Genomic DNA, 20221 nt, shown 5'->3' with positions numbered 1-20221 from the left:
TTTTTTCTGTTGTTTTTTAATGATCGGATTTTCTGTCCTAAAGCGGAGCAGACAATCAGCATGGTAAGTTTATTACTTGACAACCAATTAAATTATACATGTCGGTATCATAAGTTAAAGCGATTTTGAAGTTTAGAAGATTAAGGTATGCTGATGGGATAAATGAGATAATTGTGGGAGATATGAAGCCTCACCAAAATATCACCTCAAGTTAAAATTATTTTCCGAAAATATAAAAATTGTATATACACTCTCAGATACATAAAGATTATGCATGTGCAGAGAGGATCCAGGATTTTTGCTGTTAAGGGGGATTCCGAATGAGTTGCTATCTAATTTGCAATTCAGAAAGGAAGTAAGCCGGGAGAAGAGTAGTGACGCCCTCAAGGAAATTATAGAGAAGGGAAATAGAAAGTGAAAGGGAAAATTGGAACGATGGAGGGACCGAATTCCCTTTTCCACTGTACTAAAGTCACTTTTTTAATGTCTCTACCGATGAAACGAAAATCTCATATTTATTTTATTTTCTACCCCCTTTTTTGTTTTTATAATATGTTAAATTGTTGTATTTCAAATATACAAATTTTAGATATCTTCTAAATAGAAAACATTAGAATCGTTAGAATAATAATAATAAGATTGAGTCAAATGTTGATCATTTTGGCAACATTTTATTTTAGCGTTGATTGCAGCAAAATAAATAAATAATGTTGGTACCAATTTAAAATGGTTGATAACCTTGACTGTTCTATATATTCAGTCTTCTTTGACCTAAAAGTTTTGCCTGAGATTCCCCCATTTCAAGGATCTAGTGATTTTGAACTGAGAAAAGATGGACTGTTTTGTTGATCTCATTTCAAGGAACTAATTGTTTCTTGTAATGTTTTTTTTTGTCTTAGGCAAAATTATAAAATGGAAGACCAAGAAAAGTCCGCGCATTGTCCGCTAAAAAGGGTCACAAGCTGTGCTTGTTTGGGGCCTTTATTTTGCTTTTCACAAACGTTTTTTCTCTGTTTTTTCCGCCATTTGGTTTATTGTTTGGACTTTGTTTTCGAGTACATATTTTACTGCAGACGCTTTTGGCTCGTTTTTTTCAGGAGCTTTTCGAGTGCCCTTTTATGTATGTGTGTGTGTGTGTGTGTGTGTGTGAACTGGTGTCCTTTTATCCTTTGCAGTTGTTAGACGCTCATTTAAACTTTTGGCTCTTAGCAGATTTCATTGTTTTTAATGAAACTGACAGTTGTTGCTGTCGCTGGTCTCGTTTTTGTTTAGTCGTTGTTCTCATTTTGCATTGCACCCGCACTTTGACCAGGGCCATCCTTTCAGCCGGCTTTGGTTTCCAGATAACGCGCCATTTGTTTTCTTCTGGTCATTCGCCTAAGCCAATTTAAGTTGGCTAAAATAAATTAGCTCTCTTTTACTTTTTAACGAGCTCTGGCGCACGGTCCAAACTACCCAAAACATCAGCTACAAAGACCCTAAGAAGCAAATGATGCGAAAAAATGGCCCTTAATTATTAGATAAATAAATTGGTACATTTTCAGTGATTACTGCAATGCCAACCGCTTACTTGTTAGTAAAATGGTTAAATGAACCAGTTTTTTCTGTTTTAAACAGAATTTGGTTTTCGTTACAGTCAAAATATAGGTGCACCCAAAAAAAAACTGAATTAGAAACAATGATAAATTTGGTATCTTGATAGGCGGAATCAATTTGATATGCTCGAAATGTAAGGAACATGTTTTAAGTAGGCCAGTTTGAATTTTGAATGTGTGTTTCTCCCTCCCACTCATATAACTTTAAGCGCTTTCTCACTCTATTTCGAATTAAGGGAATTAGTTATTATCGCTCCCACTCACGTAGTTGAAAAACATTTAAATGTTTTTAATATGGTAAACAAGAGATGCGTATAAATACCAGAAATTTACCATGCCCTTATCTATTTAATACATTTTTTTTGTGTGGAAATTACCCTCGGTTAAAGTCTTACCAAAGATTTTGTGTTTATAAAGTAAGCTACAAAAAAATATTTATGAAAAGTGTCAAAATATATATAAGCACTTGATTTTTACCGCTACAAATCGCCCAGGTCCGAATGACGTTCCCCTAGGTGAACGCTTAAAATGCAGAAATAAATTACACAGCATCAAAAATTTAATCGAAAAGAGGGCGAGACTTTAAAGCGGCGTAAAGGATGGAAGTGCCAACGCGGTGTGAAATTGAAGCGGTTTGTGCGATATGCAAATGCACCTTGGACCGGTTCGTTTGGCATCGGTGTTCCCGGTTCACAGTTCACAGTCTACGCGATGTCCTGCCGAGTCCTTGACATTTTTCGGTGGCGCCAATGTCCGTCCCGCAATACCATGCTCCCCGTCTCCCCTTGCCCCCTTCCCGATCATTCGTCAGCATTTTAATCGCGTTTGTGCATTTGCTTGGAAAAGTCTAAAATTGAACGCAAGTGATGGCAATTTGTACGCTTCGCTGTGCCTGAGAATTTACGGACGTGCAGAGGGAAAATTCGAAGGACACAGGAGGGTTTGAATGGGGAGTGTGCCGAAATTAATATGCGTCGGCTTTTTGGGGAACGGGACAAACTTTGCCGGCAAGGGATTTGGCCGCTGTTGGCCATTTTCCTCTCCTTTTTTTATTTTCTGGCCGGCAGCAGCGTTGGCTCGTGATTAATGTGGCAAATGCGCAGTTATAAATTATTTATTACTATTCTTCGCATTGTTTCCTGAGGCGTGTGCGAATTGGTAAGACATTTAAGCCATATTTTCAAGTGCCACAAAAGGTCAAAAAGGGGATGAAATCTGCGTGGTTCCAGTTTAATATTCTGAGCACCGAATTGCCGCAAAGCGGGGCATAGAACACAAAATCATTTTGTAAAATATTGACAACAAACTTTCAAACGCCAAAAGGAAAAGTCAAATAATTCGTTAAAGGGTAGCTGCTATGTATCTTTAAATTAAATCTTTAAATTTTATAACATAAAAGAAAGCTAAAATATGGGCGGTTTTTACGTTCTTTTTTCCCGAATAAATCTTAAATTATTTTTAATTTAAAAGTTTGCCTTATTCCTTGAAAAGAAATAAGGATAATAAAAAGTTGTCTATCTAAATGGGACATTTGTTGACCCTGAGTTTCAGAAATTCTGAACTGCCGCCCATTATGGACAAAAGTGCCATTTCCAATTCCTCCTCAGACCCTAATTCCCAATGAAAACATTTAACAAATTAAACGACAAAGCCAGCTAATACGTGTTTCCCCTTCCCATTTAGCCCGGATCCACTAAATAGGAACTTTTTGCTTTTTTTTCTTCTTCCCCCCACTTTTTGGTGTGTTTAATTTTTTATTGGGAAAGTTTTGTACTCTGGCCGATCTGAATGGGTGACACTGTCAGCGATTGAAATTTATTTCGCATGCACTTTTTAAATCGAACAAAAATAGATTCCTTCCGCCATATTGAAACACCAGGAAAGCGAACAGGATAAGGCGGCTGGGCTGGGTGGCTAGATGTCGTATATTGGTGGAAAAAGCAATTGAAAACTTCATCATGGTTACAACAATATTTTTACAACGAAATTGGCACAAAAATGTGTCCACGAACTTTTTGCGCAAAGCGTTAGAAAACTGCGGCCAAGGGGGGGCAGTAAAATGGTCAGGGGCGTGGGCGGGGAAAACTTTTGTGCCAGTTACCGACCACGCCCACGTCAACCCATGACATCAACGCCCTGTCACGAATAAAAACTGAATTGATAACATTTTTCAGCTTGTTCTGGTTTTTCGTCGACTTTTTTCGCCCGTGCTTTTTTCCCTCTTTTTAGAATCGGAACTTTTCTAGACTCGCTGCCATTGTTGTTGTTATTTAGTGCACCGCCATGATGGGGTTTTTTTATGTGCTGCCTCTGTCCCGGGCAATTTGTAATCTAAACAACATGGCCCGGCTAACCGTTCCCCAAATCCACGTCGCATATCCTTAAATCCTGGCAAGGCGAGCGCTGGAAAAGTGACAGCCATCAAATGACTAAAGACGCAGCTCGTTGGGTTGGGGGTTATATGTAAAAATGTCGATTTAATATTAGCACCATGAAGGGAAATCAAAGTGGAATAAGAACAAAGTAGCGAGCCCAGGGAAAATGCTGGAAAGCAGGGGTATCGTTCATGTAAATACCTCGTGATGGGATTATGCTTTGGTTGTGGTACATTTTAGACTACATTTGACGGAGGGTTAATATTAATAATCATAATAATCATTTTGATATGAATCAAGATTAAGTTTATCTTAATTTACAATATTTGTTCAAAAATACTAACTTTTGTATATTAAAAGAATATTTTTATAACTTTTATAAAGTGAATAAATATCAAGTTGATACGCTTGAATCATAAATTTGACATTAACCATATCAGCTTTTTATTGATATGAAATAAGGTAGAAATGACCTATTTCATATCTAATTTTTTTTCTGTATACATATCTATTATTTCAAATCGAAGTTAGTACAAATAAAATTACATATGGAATTGATAAACACTTTCATTTCGTAAATAATAATGGTAAATTTTCCAAAAAAAATTCGATTTATTTATAGAGTGAATTTAATGGCACCACGAAATAATTTACCTACTTCGAATAACATATTTCGCTTTGGCTAATTGCAAATTGGTGTAATCTATCCCATGACATAAAATGGACTTAAATCGGCTTATCTGTGGGTGCTCAATGTGCCGCCTTCCCAGGAGCGAACTCAATGACACAGCTCTGCACTCAATCTATATAGAAATCCGATATACCCGGCGGCATGATGGAAAGTAATGGGAGCATAAATGGCTGCAAGCATAAAGAAAATGGCGGCTGACAACAGCTTCAGGTTTGGCTGCTTCTTTTTTGGCCAGGATGTGGCAGCTTGTTGATGATAAACTCTTATGACCCACATTGGCGGGGTGTGGCGGGGGGGCGTGGGGGTCACGAGCGCCGAAAAGTGGGCGCGTTGCCAACACAGATGTGTGCATAGGTGAGGGCTTGTGGAAGGAATACAAACGCAGGCTCACACATATGGCCACACAAGGATGGCAGCTGCATCCGGCGGAAGTTTGTGGCAACACTCGGTTGTGCCCTCTCATGCCGATGGACCAACAAAAACCCCGCACACACACTGCTTCAAGTTAGTTATAAACGTTTATCGATATTATCTATTCCCGACCCACTCTCCCTTGCTCTTGGCAAAGTTTTCGCTGGCTGCAGACAATGAAATGCAAACAAATCACTGCGCGAAAACTTCACAACATGGCGGCAAAGAATGTCGATTTATGGGTGCCAAGTGGAAATATTATCAAAACTATGACTTTGCAGAAGGGAGAATTGTGGGGCGTTGGGTAGGGGGGCTCCAAAAAATTGCCCCCACAGCTGCAGTCGCCAAATGCGCTTGTTTATTGGCTGAGTTTCTGGGTTGTGCAAGTGGCGAAAATAAAAATTCATTCTGTGTGCAGGGACTTTCGCAAATGCAACTTTATTCTGGCAAAAAATGTTATGCAGTTCAAATATTCAACATAAGTAGCAGTAAAAGCTATCATTATAATCACTAAAGAATCAAGTTTAAAGTATGCAATTAAACGCCTATAAAATTATTCCATCGGCAAATAATTTATCTTTTCATTTATATTTTTCACAATTTTCCGTTCAAGGACCGACCGACCCACTTAACACACCTGGGCAAGGCCATAAATTTCAATCAAATATCGAGTATGAAGGAAATTTCGAAATCTTTTATCAGGTATGCGGGTGGAGAAATACATTTCGCACATAATTTGCAGTTGCCCGCCATTCGGCAGCCGAACAATAATACTAAAAATTTATCATGCGGCCCCGTTTACGAAGTCAAACCTGAAAAAAACCTGAATAACGCAGGCCTTGCATGATGAATGACAATTTTTACCCGATTTATATGGCAGAGGGGCAATGGCAGGCGATGAGTCTACTCACAGTCACATTCCTTGCATTTTTCTCTCTTATTGCGAATGGCGATAACAGGCAGCACAAAATGGACAATTCGCATACAAAATGCTCGTGCACAATAAATTATTCGGACGGCATAACAAAACAGGAAAAAAGGCAAGATGGCACGAATGAAAGGCAAATAGGTACATAAGTGGGTGTACGAAGAACACAGGCGAATTCGTTGAAAATTGTTGATCTGCACAACGGTGCGTATGCGTGTTTTTGTAATTCTGTATGTCCACTTCAATGTAGTATAACTGAACAGAGGTACTTTTCAAGAATGTAGGGAATATATTCTATTTAGCTTTCTAATGGTAAAGAATATTGATCATACGCAGTGTTGTCTTTATGCAGTTATCCACTCACTTATTTCGAATTTCTGACTACATTTATTTTAAATTAACGTTTTCGTTGGGTACGAGTCTTATCCAACTCGTTTTTTTATTGAAAACTTTTTCTATTGAAAATAACGTTTCAAGAAAAATCTAATAACCATTTAGTTTTCAAAGTTTTCATATTTTGGGCAATGGCAACACACTGTATTTGGGTAAATTGTGCACTTACCAGCCAGCACAGAGGTGGAGTTGTGACGGGGGTCGTAGGGGCACACCGCCTGTCCGTTCTTTGTGGCCTCCAGCGTGTAGTTGCTGTCGCTGATGATGTACGTATTGCACATGGGTCGGAACGAGTTGGTGCCGCAAACGAAGAGGCGACCTGGCGACGGCACCACCATGATGCGAATGTAGTTCTGGCAGGCCTCCTGAAAACGTTGAAAGGATTTTAGAAGACCGAACATAATTTTACCTTTATCTTAATTTGTAAAACATTATAAGAAATAAATTAAACTGTTGGTTAAAATAATATGGATTTATATACTGCTCAAAAAAAGAAATCAAACCAAACTTATACTTTATATTACTTTTTTTAGTCATTCTTTCAAGGGTTTTCTTTTTTTAAATTTATTCACTGACCCAAAACTGGTTAAAAGGATCAAAGTGACCCCCAAACTATTTTGCATAAATGCTCCGCAAATTGTAATATTTAAAGCGTAACAAAAGCACTTCGAAAACAAACAACGAATGTTGCTGCTGGGGTGGTGTACCTGCAACTCAATAAATATTAAAAGGCAAATGCGCAACTTGCTCCCATTTAGAAGAGTCAGAGCGAACTTTTCCCATAGTGGTGGAAAATTGTTGGCTGACATTTCCGGCGCCATCCTCCCACCACTCCCACCAGCCCAGTGTGTCACCATTACAGCCGGAAGTGTTTGCACTCCGACATGACAAATCATTTGAAATACTCCCAGGCAGCAGTTTCCATTGTACACCTTTCATCTGTCTGTCGCAGTTCCTGTGAGCGTTAAAATATTTAAATTTTTTGTTTGTTCGCTACATATAATTTTCCCTGTATTAAGTTGGAATTACAACGAAAGCAAGAAAACTTTTCAGAGGTATTTAATTTTCCTATCGAGCAATTTATTTCAACAATCTAAACGCCTATCTCTAATTACCCTCTTATATATTTGTGTTATTAAATGCTTTCCTTGGATTTAAAGGCAATTAATGGTCACACATTTCGCATCAATAAATATTATAATTGACATAAAATTGCACACGTAATTGGCCTAAGTACTCCACACTTAAATTACGTTTTACTTAAAATTAAAGTCCTTGAAAAACCTGATTAGAGATGCAGAAGAATTATGACGCTTTACGATTTGTTCCTAGAATTATTACCCCTGGGCTCTGGCAGTCTTGTATCCGCACAAAATTCGTTTTCCACTTAATTTAGTTCATTGTCCAGAAATATTTAACATGCTCTGGCCTTGTTTTGTGTGGCCAAACTATTGGAGCATAAATTAAAATAAATTAACAACACAATTACATGAAGTCGGGGGGTGGTCGGTGAAGTTTCAGTTTTCATTATTTCCCTTGTAATTAACACACATAGCAGAGACACAGACGTACAATGTTTAGAATGCAATTAACTGTGATATTTATTAATTTGCTTTCAAAATGTTGCGGTTGCCATAGGCTTTTTACCGCTGGTTAATAAATAATTCTTGTTTTTTGTTTTCGGTAAAGAACCTTTCCCCCTTTTTCCCCAAAACAAATTATCTTTATTCTGTTTGTTTTAAGAAAAAAAACATTTATTTTATTTTTTACCACAATTTTATTGAGTTCCAAGTGCAGAACTATGAAATTAAATAATTTTGAGTATTGATTTGGGCTTTAAATTGAAATGTGAAATGTAATTTTGTAAGTGAGAGCAGCCGAGCAGCGTAATTCTGCCCTCTGGCTGTCTGAGCTCCGTCAGTCATATTTCGTGTTCGAAAATTATAAAGTGAGAGGATTTGGGGCCCACCCCATGCTTGTGGGTAGGACTCTTCAGGTTGTGTCGTGTTTTAGCTTCATTAAAAAATTTGTTGCCTACCTTCAGGCATTTTGCAGCAGTCAAAACTTGTATCTGGAATTTTCTTTTGGAAGTTTTTCTTGCCATTGACAATGAACAATAAAACTTTCTCATGACCTGACGTTTGGTTTTTGGTCTGATTTGTTTCTTGTGAAATTATCTGTTACATTTTTAAAAGCTTTTTAATTCACACAGTATGTTAAATATAACAAAATTAATACAAAGTCAATGTCGAAGGCACGGCCTAATTAACAGAAATGACTGATTTGAATGGGAAACCCGAACAAGTGGGTTAAACGAGCTGTGTGAACAGTGTATTGAGTCCGGATGAATCGAAAGGTATCCAGGACACATTTGCATGGATCCAGGCAGACAAAGAAGACCAAAGTGTTGCCCAACCCCGCATAAATTCAACAGCATTTTCCAATCGAACAATGGGCGTCTGCAATCCAAAGTACAACTCTCTGAGTCTCTGGGATGGGAAAATTCTGGGAAAAGCCATTTGCAAACCAAATCGAAGGTTTAATAAGGAAACAAGAGAAGGCCAAGTGACAACGTGGGCGATGCTTGTGATTCGCTCGATGATTGAGGTCATAGTTCTCCTTAATGCGATAACAACCATCTTAGTAGTTCAATAAGGACTTTATAAGGGCAAGATAATAACACGTTTATGTTTCAAAATTAATGGTGAAAATTGTATCATAATTGTCTGTTACATTTCCACTTCGGTTTTACTTAATTGTGTTTAATTTCTCATTGCGAAATACTTTTCATTGATTTATTTGGTTCACTTATGTTTAATCCACTCAGAAACCAATAAAAAATATTTGTATTGTATGTTGTTCCTTTTTACATTTTAATATTTTATAAATCAGCCATGGTCAATTTTATGGATGATTGCAATGAACGTTGACTGCTCATTTGGTCCCCATAGGGTGTGTTTACACAGTTTTAATAATACTTTCATCAGCAAATCAGTTAAATCCCTGGTAAAGAAAAATGGGTCACAATAAATGTGGATCTAGCATACACCCAAAAAAAAATCCGAAAGTTTACAGTTAATGAGCGTTGTATTAAAAGTATACTACAGCTAGTGTTAAACTGTCAGTATTAATTTAAAACTATATAATGTAGGGAGCAGATTCAAGAGTGTTAGGTTAAGACTAAATAGTGTTAAGTTTATGCCCTGAGTTTAATTTCTATACCGAAGTTTCTATTTTTGTTCCTGGTGTGAGGCCAGGATGCTCTGGTTTGGAACCTGGACATTTCGAACCGAAAAAGTGTTACCGCTTTTTAATGATATTCGACGCGTTAGTATTTAACATTAGTGTATTTTGTAAACGACGCTGCGGTCTGTTTAAGGTTTGTTTGTGAAAATCACCTGTGAAAATTTTAATATTTGCTTATTTTGGGCTTATTTGAAATGTAAGTACATTAAAATTGTGTCTTAGTGCATAACTAATGAGTAAATTCTTTTCTTTTTACTGACACCACCATGAATTGCGCTCCAGATGCCGGGAAACCAAGGATCTTGCAATTGGCTTGCATTTTTTCTGACCGCGGCCAGCGCAATGTTAACTTCAATATCAGCGTCCTCGACCAAGCTTCGGTATTCATCTGGACGGCGACCACTCTGGAGATGATCAGCGACATAAGCGGTAAAACGGCTGCATTTGCCCAAATATGCATACATACGTACTTATTTTGTATATGTATTGTATTTATGTTTATTTGTTATATTAAAAATTACCTTCAGTAATTTATAAAAATGTAAAAAATATTTTTAATAATATATGAAAAGTACAAAATAACATTTTTTGAATTTTGTCTCTTTAATACGGGGTATAATATTTATACTGGCATTATACTAAATAGTATACAAAATAAACTGGCAGCCTAAATTTCAGTACACTGAGTGAGTATAAGCTGTATACTCGTTAGTTTAAACTTGACAACTTCGAAAGTTTCATTTTTATACTTTCGAAGTCCATTAGCTTAATACTCAGAGTATCGAGAAATTTTTGACACTCAATAGTTTACTTTTAATGTAGAAATAGTTTAGTTTCTATGATCATTTTTTTTTGGGTGTACCTATATGTCACTTTTGAGTGTACTTATGTGACCTTAACACAAGCCAACTTAATCATGGCGTGAGTTAAAACTATTTATATTAGTAAGCCTTAAATGCACTCCGCATTAAAAAGATTGCAGACTTTTGAGTCGGTCTTGATTATCAACTTGATTAACTCGACTTTTTCGCATCCAAATTAGTGGCCAAAATGCCGGTTAATTAAAATTGTAAATTTTGAACTTTTCTTTTCATTTCTTTTTGCCAGCCAAACAATTGCGATTTATTTTTAGAGGTAAAAACCTTTTGTGGGAAATGGCATCGCTGCACGCCACGGGGAAACTTTGCTTCTTTCTTCCCTTTTGATGCCATAAATAACGCGACCCACCCGTGCACAAACATATAAAGTGACCCCACTCAGGTGGAGCCGGCAAGCAAATTGAGTTCAACAAATTACACCTGCTAATGCTCTGGTTCGCCTTATTTTCGTTGCTCCTGCTGGCTGTGCTATGTGCAATTGCTGGCACGACCAGCCAACAAGTGTTGGCTAATTACGTGAGCAAAAAGCCAAACTTGAAGTGCACTTGAGCATGCACAAAAAAGGCGAAGAAAATACTCAAAGGGCAGATGAGGCACTTGGAATTTGGGTTGGAAAATGCCCTGAAAACAAACATTTTTAAAACCTTTTTTAATATTATTTTAAAAATAAAGAGCTTTGAGTGTGAAATTCAAACTTCATTAATTTGTAAAAAACACAGTAAAAAGTTTATTCATTAACTATTTCAATTTGGTGCAGGCAAATTTTCGTCTAAGTAAAATTATATTTTATGTTTTTATAATTTAAGACTTAAGGCACTTGTCCTTTTTAATTTTCTATGATATTGTATGGAATACAGTATTTGGCCTAGTTGACCGGAAACGGAAGGCGAAACAAAAAACCAACCAGCAAAGACAATTTGAAAGCCAAAATATTTGCAATTTCCATTAGGCAAAAGTTTGCTTTCAGGCTTTGATTTGCTTGCCCCACTCCGAACTCAATTTAACCCCCTATTCCCTCTGCTCAACTGGCATTTTCTTAATAGGTCAACTGCAGTGGTGAAGAGTTTTCAATAAATTTCCCTGATTTCTTAGCCACAAAGAAGAAACCCAAAGAACGGGGCAACAACGGAAAAAGTTGCATAAATCAATTTCTTCTTGTGTGGCGTACTTCTTCTCCATAGTTTTCCATGTTTTTAGCGCGAAAAAAGTTAGAATAGATGGCGAGAAAGAGAGAAACACTTTATTGCCTTGTTTTTGCATTTCTCTGGCAACGGAAGCAACAGCCAAAGTTGAAATCGAAATGGAAATAGGAATGGAAATGGAAATGGAAATTGCAAGGCCATCAGGCCAAAGTGCTAGGAACTTTATAAACAGCAAGACAAAAAGCTGAAAATGAAATAAAATGTGTAGTTTGGTTACTAAGTGACACGTAAATATTATTTCAGGTGTCTGTGATTAGGTGGAAAGCTTTGCAACTATTTAATAAAGTTTCCAAAATTGCATTTCCAGTAAATAGTGAATTTCGTCAGGTAGAATATTTTTGAACTCCCTTTTTTAAGGCTTTTATACTTAAGATGATAAAGTAATAAATTTATTTTGTAAAAATCAAGCATGCCAAAATGTATTTTTAATTGATTGCCCCTTTGCACTCACCTCATCCTTGCCCTTGACGAGACACATTTTGGTATCATCCTCCGGCGACGTCCAGACCAAGCGCTGCTGCTCGACGAGATCATGTATGCTTAAATTAAAAACCGTGTTTCTGCAAAAGACAAATAAAGGACATGGAATAAGAAAGAGTTCATCGCAAGTTGTGGTCTACAAAGATGTGGAAATTTCCCGCAGATAGAATTTGTGCGGTTCTCGTTTTATCGTCCTTATCAGTTGAGTAAGGGGCATCTGGCGGTTTCCAGAGAATTAATTAAAAAATTAATTAAAATTCATTTGGCCTTTTCGGGGCCTGGCAATCAACACGCAGCCTGTGACCAGAGGACCACAAAAAGCCTCTGGTCTATGTTTTGTTTTCCTTTTAACCTTTTACCCTCCTGTCGGCTTGAATGCGATATTTGTGCAGAAATTCCAAAATTCTCGTTAATAAAATTTTACACACCCACACATGTGGTGCATGTTCGTGTGTCCAAGTGCGACCCACAAAATGAAGTGGTGCAAGGATGGGCGTGTCACATCCCGGTATTTCGGTGCTGGAGATGGGGGTTGGAATTTCATAAAATCAACTCATTGATTATTGAAACCACAACTACGTGTGAGTGTGAGTGCGAGTGTGTGTTTGTGAGTCGGTGACGGTGTGGTTAGTGCACCTTGGTGTGGGTGCACTTTGGTCGAACACTTTATGACTGCCATATACGGAAATCAGCCATCGCACCACCCGAACCCCACACCATCATCAAAAACCTGCATAAACGACAGCCTTATCGAAACTTTTCAAATTTGCCTTCTTTTTTTTGATTTGGCTGTTGTTGAGCTCCGGTCTGAATGCAGCAAAAAGAGCGGAAAATTTTAAATAAATACATAGATATGCAGATACTATATTTGCAACAGAGCTGTGGGTTTGCATACAAATGCCCAAATTGAGTGAGGCTTCTAGTTAAGAAACTAAATGGAATGCATCCAACTATTGAATAGGTGTACGTTTGAGGAATTATAAAAATAAATGCATTTCTGCTTGAAGGAGAGTATCCATTTTACTTTCTAACTAGAAATGGCTTAGTTTGGAACTTGTATTTCGAATTGGAGATAATAGTCAGTTTGCCGTTTTACTTTCCTAACGCTTAGTTAGATACGCTAAAAAATTACTGTATGACCAACTGCGATTGCAGCGGGGAAAGGACCTTTCGCAGAACAGGACACAGCCTTTGTTTGGCAATTATGCAGCCCGTTTTAATTATGACAACGGCAAAAGGCGACTTCAAACGAACGTGCACCATCAGCAACATCGCAGAACAGCGGCAAAATCAGCAGAGTTGCTGCAGCTGCATTCTTCCTTGCCCTCGACTGTCACCGCCTGCTGTTTCCAGGACGTATATAGCCAGATATACGCGTAGGTAGGTACACATAAAATGCGCTGAACCAAATTAGCATATAAAGGGGACAGTCTCTGTAATGGGTTGGATGTTGGACGCGGTGGAAAGGCTAGAAAGGCAGGTGGAAAGGCTCAAATGTTGCTGATAGGTTAAAGGAACCGTACCGAAAATAGAGCTGATGGTAAACTTTGGACACTCTGCTCAAAAATAAATAATGATTAAGTACTTAGCTTTTAAAATGAATAGATTTCACTAATATTCGATTGCCTATTGAAATATTTAAATGAAATATTTTTTATATTATAATTTGCTTTAGAGGTTTTTTTTACTGGGGCTACACTTTTTTATAGTTTAACACTTAAGATATTATTCAAACTAGCTTTAAAAGCTATTACCCACCAAATATAAATATTTATATTGGATTTATTATAGAACACTAGAATAGGAAACCTTTTTCAAAAGGGTGTAGAAATGGCTGGTGTTACTCTTGTCGCAGTTTGTTGTTGCTACTGTCGCTTGTCGGCTTGCAACGCTCACAAACACATAAACACTTTAGCGCATTGCTTAACATACATAGGCACACACACACACATAAAGTGCAACAAGCAATTCAAGCGCTTGTGAAAATGTCGCGGAAAATGCCAAAGCGAGGTGAACGCAAAGGGAAATTCGACGGGGAAATGGAAAATGGGCGATATATGTGTGTGTATGGAGTGGTGCATTTTAAAGAACGCATTTGGCGTGAAAACCGAGCTCATAAATATTTTCCACACGGGGTAGTGTGTTAGTGTTGCAGTTGTCCCAGTTGTTGCAGTTGTTGCTGCCTGCCAGCAGTGAACGCAACGATTACGCCAGGATTTCCACTGCTTTGGCTCGTTTTATCCTGCCCATGGTGCTCTTGTTGTTTTCCTTGTTGTCCCTGCTGCAGTTGCACATTTAGCAATCCTCGTTGTTGCCGCTGCGTTGCAGTTTATTATTATGCAGCTTAAGCGCAGTTGGCAAATATAAAGGGGAATATGTGCGGAGTTCCTCTAGGAAAACGTTTACACTTTACATTTTAGTGGGATGAAACGCTGGCGATAATGAGGCAGCACGATACCAACGAATTTGGCAAATATTAGGATACATGTGAGTCCTTGTTGGCAATATGCTCAAAACTAAACGAGCGGTTTCCGAAAATACAATAAAAAATCAGCTTCGTTTTAATAAACACATTCCCGTCGATTAAATTCAAGCAACGGGGCGCAAAATAAGGATAATTACACCCAAAAAAAAACTTGATATGAAACGATGATTGATTTCAAGTAATGTGGTATCGATTTTGACTTGACTTTCTTCCTTCCGCTATCTCGCTCTACTTCAAAGTGAGAGAGTTGAACTTCTCGCTCCCACTCCCGTAATTTATGACGCCACATTGCTCAGTCAGAGAATCTCCAAGAGAGATTTCGGTAAAAACAATATGCGTGTGCAATACCAGAAATTGACCATGCGCATATCGATTTGACCGTGACAGTTATTTTTCTTGTGCGTAGTAAAGATTTGTTTACTTAAATAATTTAGACGGTTCAGTTTTGTCCGTAAAAATAATAAATTTTCTGTATAAGTACTTTAAACTTAACGATACATAAAATGTGCCAAACCAAAACTAATAAAAGGATAAATGCAGGAAACAAGAGTACGAGTGTGTGTGTGTTAACGATAACTAGGCAAATCAGGCAACACAACATTTTGCGTGGTAACCATTTGATGGCTGGCCATGGGTTTGAAATACCTGCGGTTTGTGGAAATGCCATTCAACCCCAAAATAATTCGTGGCTTACGTCGACATGAGCCAAATTTCATTTAAACGGAACACGAAACGATTACAAGTGAATGTATGTATACATGAATATAAATTCGAAATAATCAAAAATATAAACAGCAAACTACCACTAACAAGCGACTTTTAAATAAAATATAATCATTGGAAGAAATAAATTGGTTTATTTTAGAAACTGCTGAAATTCAATCTGCTACAGTTTAAAATTCCTGCAGCAGTGCAATAACTTACAAAATTAACAGACAGACATCAAACATTCTCCATTTACATGCCATAAACAAATTTAAATTCATTTAAAATCCGCTCATTGCTCGCCACCATCTTTAACCAACCGACCGACAACCAACAAACAAATCAACCATCCGCCGTGTTGCCAGCCATCCGAACAGCAATAACAACAAGGACAACCAGCAGGAAAACAAAACCCGCAGGCAGGACCCTTTTCAAATATCAGCTGAGTGCAAAGAGGCAACAAGAAACAAAGCCACATGCACATAAATAACGACATTGCGGTCGAGGAGACCTCGCAAAACCTCGAAGAGGGTACACCCAGAGGGTATCAGTCATAAAATAGATTGAAGCAACCTCTGGAAAGGCAAGACGAAGGCGAGGAAAGAAAATTCGTGTCGCCATCACTACCGTCGCCATTTTTGTGGTTTGACCCACAAAAAATATCGAGTTTAGGCAGAGAAAGGCAGAATCCCGAAATAAAAACAACAAGTCTACACCCAAATGAAGGAAAACTGCGAGAAAGAGGTACAAAGTGGAATAGAAGCAGTAAATTACTCATACGCAACGTTGCAGGCTTTCTTTCATGACCTTGGGCAGGCAGACAACACTCCGCCCTACTTCATTATAAATAACACCGCTTGAATGATTGATTTGATTTTCAAGCTTGTTTTCTTGGTATTTTCCTCCTTACGAACAGAACATTTCTAGGTGACATGTAAATATTTAGGAATTATGTAAATTAAACTGGCTTTGGCATTCCAAGAAAAATGATTTCTTTTGTGTTACAGCTGAAAATCATTGTCGTGCCTTATTGGCAATTCACTTGAATAATGAAAATTCACTTGACACTCGTTTTCAATTATCGAGCTACGTGGAAAAGTCTCCAGTATTGTCAGCCTTTATTTTGGTAAATTTATTGTACTTTTTATGCAAATTTTCAAGGCAAAATACGAGCTGGTGTGTCTTTATATACATTTACATATACATTTTAAAGGCTTAAATCATACCTTAAAAAATATGTTTTGTTTAGGTTTAATACGACACTCTAGTTTTCTTCATAAATTTAAAGCAAAAGGTTAGAAAATACATAACTTATATAACATTCAAAGATTAGAACACATTAAATTGTCCGGTATTTTTGCAATCGGCTTACAACACTTAATGTAGCCTCATTTTCAATATTTTCGCCCGCCCCAAGTCTTTTCGATAAGCACTACTAAACTATTCTTTTCCGTAAATCAATTCCTTATCTCCATAAATTTCCTTTGAATGGCCAATTGAGATGGCAAATTGCAGGACTGAATTCATCAGGAAAAATGCCAGCAACGTTCAATGTCACACGTCATCAGCGCCCCAAAGGAATGCCCGAAGGCAATCAGAGAAAAGAACACTCGACTTCCGGAATGCATTGATGCATTGATGCGTTGATGCCGATTCTGCTTGTGCTTCTGATTCTGATTCGGATTCCGATTTCGATGCAGCTAAAGCCTCCGGGGGCGTGGCAGATGGGGGTTAACATAACGGTAAATGGTTTTTCTGAATAGCTAAGCAAATCAGGCGAACTTCTCATGTTTCTTCGCTTTCGAGGCTTTTCGGTTTGCGCAAAATTTATGTTTGTCGCCGCCATTTGCATGCGCTCGGTGTCTCATGTGTGCGAGTGTGTGTGTTCAAAATGGCAGCCGTTGCAGAAAAAAAAACATTTAAGCGCAGCGAAGAAAGGGGAAATCCCACACACACACGTACAGACATGCACACCCAACACACATCCATCACCATTTCGAGTTGAGCTTTTGTCATTTTTCATTGACTTTTTGACTCTGCCAGAGATTCGGCTTCGCCTTCAACTTCATTCCACATCACTCGATGATGCTGACTAAGCCAATTCGGAATTCGGGGCATTGGATGCCCCTGCTTTACACTGAAATTAATATTATTCTTGGAATCAATTTGGAAACGTTTCAATTATGCAGATGTACAAGATATGTTGAGTAATAAAATTCATTTATGCGCATTTATTTTGGCTAAAAAAAACTCATGAAAATTCAACTGCATTTCCAATCCAAAAATCAAAACTAAATTTAGAGATGGTCGCCCACCATGTTTTAAGTGCAATTCCCTAGCTAGAATCCTAGGATCCCGGCAGACGGTTTGAATTTCCATGTTATTGACCAGAGTTTTTTCTTATGTGTGCAACAAGCCCAGCGCAGCCAAACCAAATCAACCGAACAAACCCTCAACAGAACCACGTTATATCGTGTGCCATTCACTCAATGGAGGCAGAAAATGTCGAAACTGTCAAATGCCAAAAACCCAAATGTGAATTGCCCGAACAGAGCTGAGCTGACCCACAACTTCATATCGTTGTATGTAGTTGAAACACCCCCCGGTACCACTGCCACCCACTCACCCATTCACCCACCGAACCAATCAGTCCAGTTAACCAGGTGGTGGCATTTGACATTTGCCCTTTGGCCAAGTCAGGTGCGGAGCGTTTGTTCCTGGCCACAGGCAAACTTGCCAAAGCGAATTGCATTTCATCATTGTGGTCTCATAAGCCTGATTAAACTCCAATTCGGAGTCAAAATTGGACGTTCTTGGCAAAGCCACATAAAATATTAACTGCAAACTGGATCGGTTTTAATTTGATGACTCCAGAGACCAAGACTGCTTCGAAATGGAAATCTGCCTGCCATTTGCAAAAATGGTCAAATTAGAGCTGGCCCTGCTACAAAGAAATGCAGCAAGGATATTGCTTTTATTTAAAAGTGAAACACAGACAAAGTTAGCAATGAGGTAAGAGTTTTATGGTCGAATGAAAATTCTGCCAATTTAACCAGCAAGTTTTCATCAATAGTTTTGAATCATTATTGACATTATTCTGTAATCACCCAAATTTACCAATCAAAACCAAGTTATCTATTTAATGAAGCACACAACACATTTCAGAAAAGTCGATTACTGGACAAAGGCGTTTTAAGCAATGGACGAATACCTTTGCCATACCTCAAGACAAAGCCATATCATAGGCTATAAACAATGGCTCATAGCAAACAATGCACTCCCTTTTCGTAGGCTTTTAAGCTAGTGACTTGGCCTAGCACATCAATTCGAAATCCTTCAATCCATTCATTAGGGCGATTACATTTCAATCCCGAACGTCTGATGTATTTGGCCACGCAGAAATGGACTTAAATCGTCAGAAATTAGCGGATGCATTCTGCATTTACACATTCGCGCGGATGTGAGCAAAAACCAACGCAAACGGAAATGAATTTGCGGTGCAGAAATGATTGTTGTGCGGTTGTACAAAGGACCCAACCCACACATATGCACAGTGCCGGCAGAAGAACAAGAACCAAATGGAAAATAAAAGACGGACACCGCAGTGAGAGTGTGTGCGTGTTTGGGAGTAAAGGAATTTTCAGACCTGCCGACAAAAGGAAAATTGCATACAAAAATTGGTTGAATGCAAGCCAACAGTGGAGCGAAAGTAAGAGAGTATTCAGGAACAGCTAAATAATAGATAATATCAGAAGAATTTAAAATGAACATACAAATTTTATTTAAAAAGTCAAAGTTAAAAAAAAAAAAAAATTCCAAATTCCAATTCAATTGTATCTAAAACCACTGTGCACTCTCGCCAATTGCGTTGAAAAAGACGTTAAAAGCCGAAAGATAGGCTGACATATAGAGCACACTCGAGTACCAAACGTGAGAGACAAAGACAGAAGGCACAGATAAAGAGAGACGGCGAATGAATCAAGGCCCGTTAGGCAACGAAATGGATTTTTCCTTTGTTCGTTTAGCAATTTTATTTCCGCCTTTGTCGCGATTCATTCGATTGCCTGCCAACCTGACATGGGCATGGGAATGGAAATGGGAATGAGAATGGAACGGAAATGCACGGCCGGAACGGAATGGGATGGGATGGCATGGCACGGAATGTGGCAATGACAGCAGGGAAAACCGTTGGCACATATTTCCCATCTTAATGTGTTAACCCAATTTTCATGTCGGAGCGCATTGCTGCGGAATATTTATAGATCGCAGCGAGGAAATCTAAAAGTGGAGGAGAAGCTTTACGAACATTTACCGCTGAGTTGCGGAGGTGTCCTGGTTTAGACAACCACTTCCAGCTTATTTGCATAAGTGTCACGAGAGATACCAACACTAATGGCTGAGGTAGTTACCGTAATATGTTTAAAGTTGCACGGGGGGCTTACATTCCTAATAAAAATAAACGTGACCGGTTCCCAAAACAAACTCAAGCTGAGTCAGCTTTTTTATTTGTTAATCAAAGTGGCTTTTTAATTTTCAGTTTTAGTTTTCAATTGAATTTATTCTTTAAATTAGAATGTAGAAGCAGACAGATCAGCAATGATATAAAAATCAATAAAATAATAACCATTTACAATATAGTGGTTGGTAAATTTTAACCTACGGATGATTTCAGAAATAATTATAGGGGCTAAAAAATTGCTTTTGACATGTCTGACATCAGGTGCTGAATAACACAGTACCTACTTTGCCACAGGAAATGTAAAGGTATAGCTATGCCCTGGAAAATGGGGCGATCAGGAGGACTGGGGTGTAGTTCGCCTGCAGAACTTTCC

At 38.1% G+C, this 20221-nt stretch overlaps 1 protein-coding gene across 3 annotated transcripts in view; it reads right to left on the bottom strand.

Annotated features, from left to right (window-relative positions):
- Positions 1–20221, bottom strand: part of Sema1a (semaphorin 1a) — a 146790-nt gene that overhangs the window by 22266 nt on the left and 104303 nt on the right. For all 3 annotated transcript variants that reach the window (XR_011417462.1, XM_044393617.2, XM_070211397.1), the window contains exons 5-6: positions 12171–12279; positions 6563–6758 (exon numbers count right to left, since the gene is read on the bottom strand). Coding sequence is in view for 2 of the 3 variants with exons in the window: in XM_044393617.2 (XP_044249552.2) it covers positions 6563–6758; positions 12171–12279 (305 nt within the window). In the remaining variant the exon portion in view is untranslated. The remainder of the gene's footprint in view (positions 1–6562; positions 6759–12170; positions 12280–20221) is intronic.

Source organism: Drosophila takahashii, chromosome 2L (assembly GCF_030179915.1).
Source record: "Drosophila takahashii strain IR98-3 E-12201 chromosome 2L, DtakHiC1v2, whole genome shotgun sequence".
NCBI classification, from domain to species: domain Eukaryota; kingdom Metazoa; phylum Arthropoda; class Insecta; order Diptera; family Drosophilidae; genus Drosophila; species Drosophila takahashii.
The sequence above is the reverse complement of the archived record's forward strand: the minus strand, read 5'-3'. Positions and strand labels throughout refer to the sequence as shown.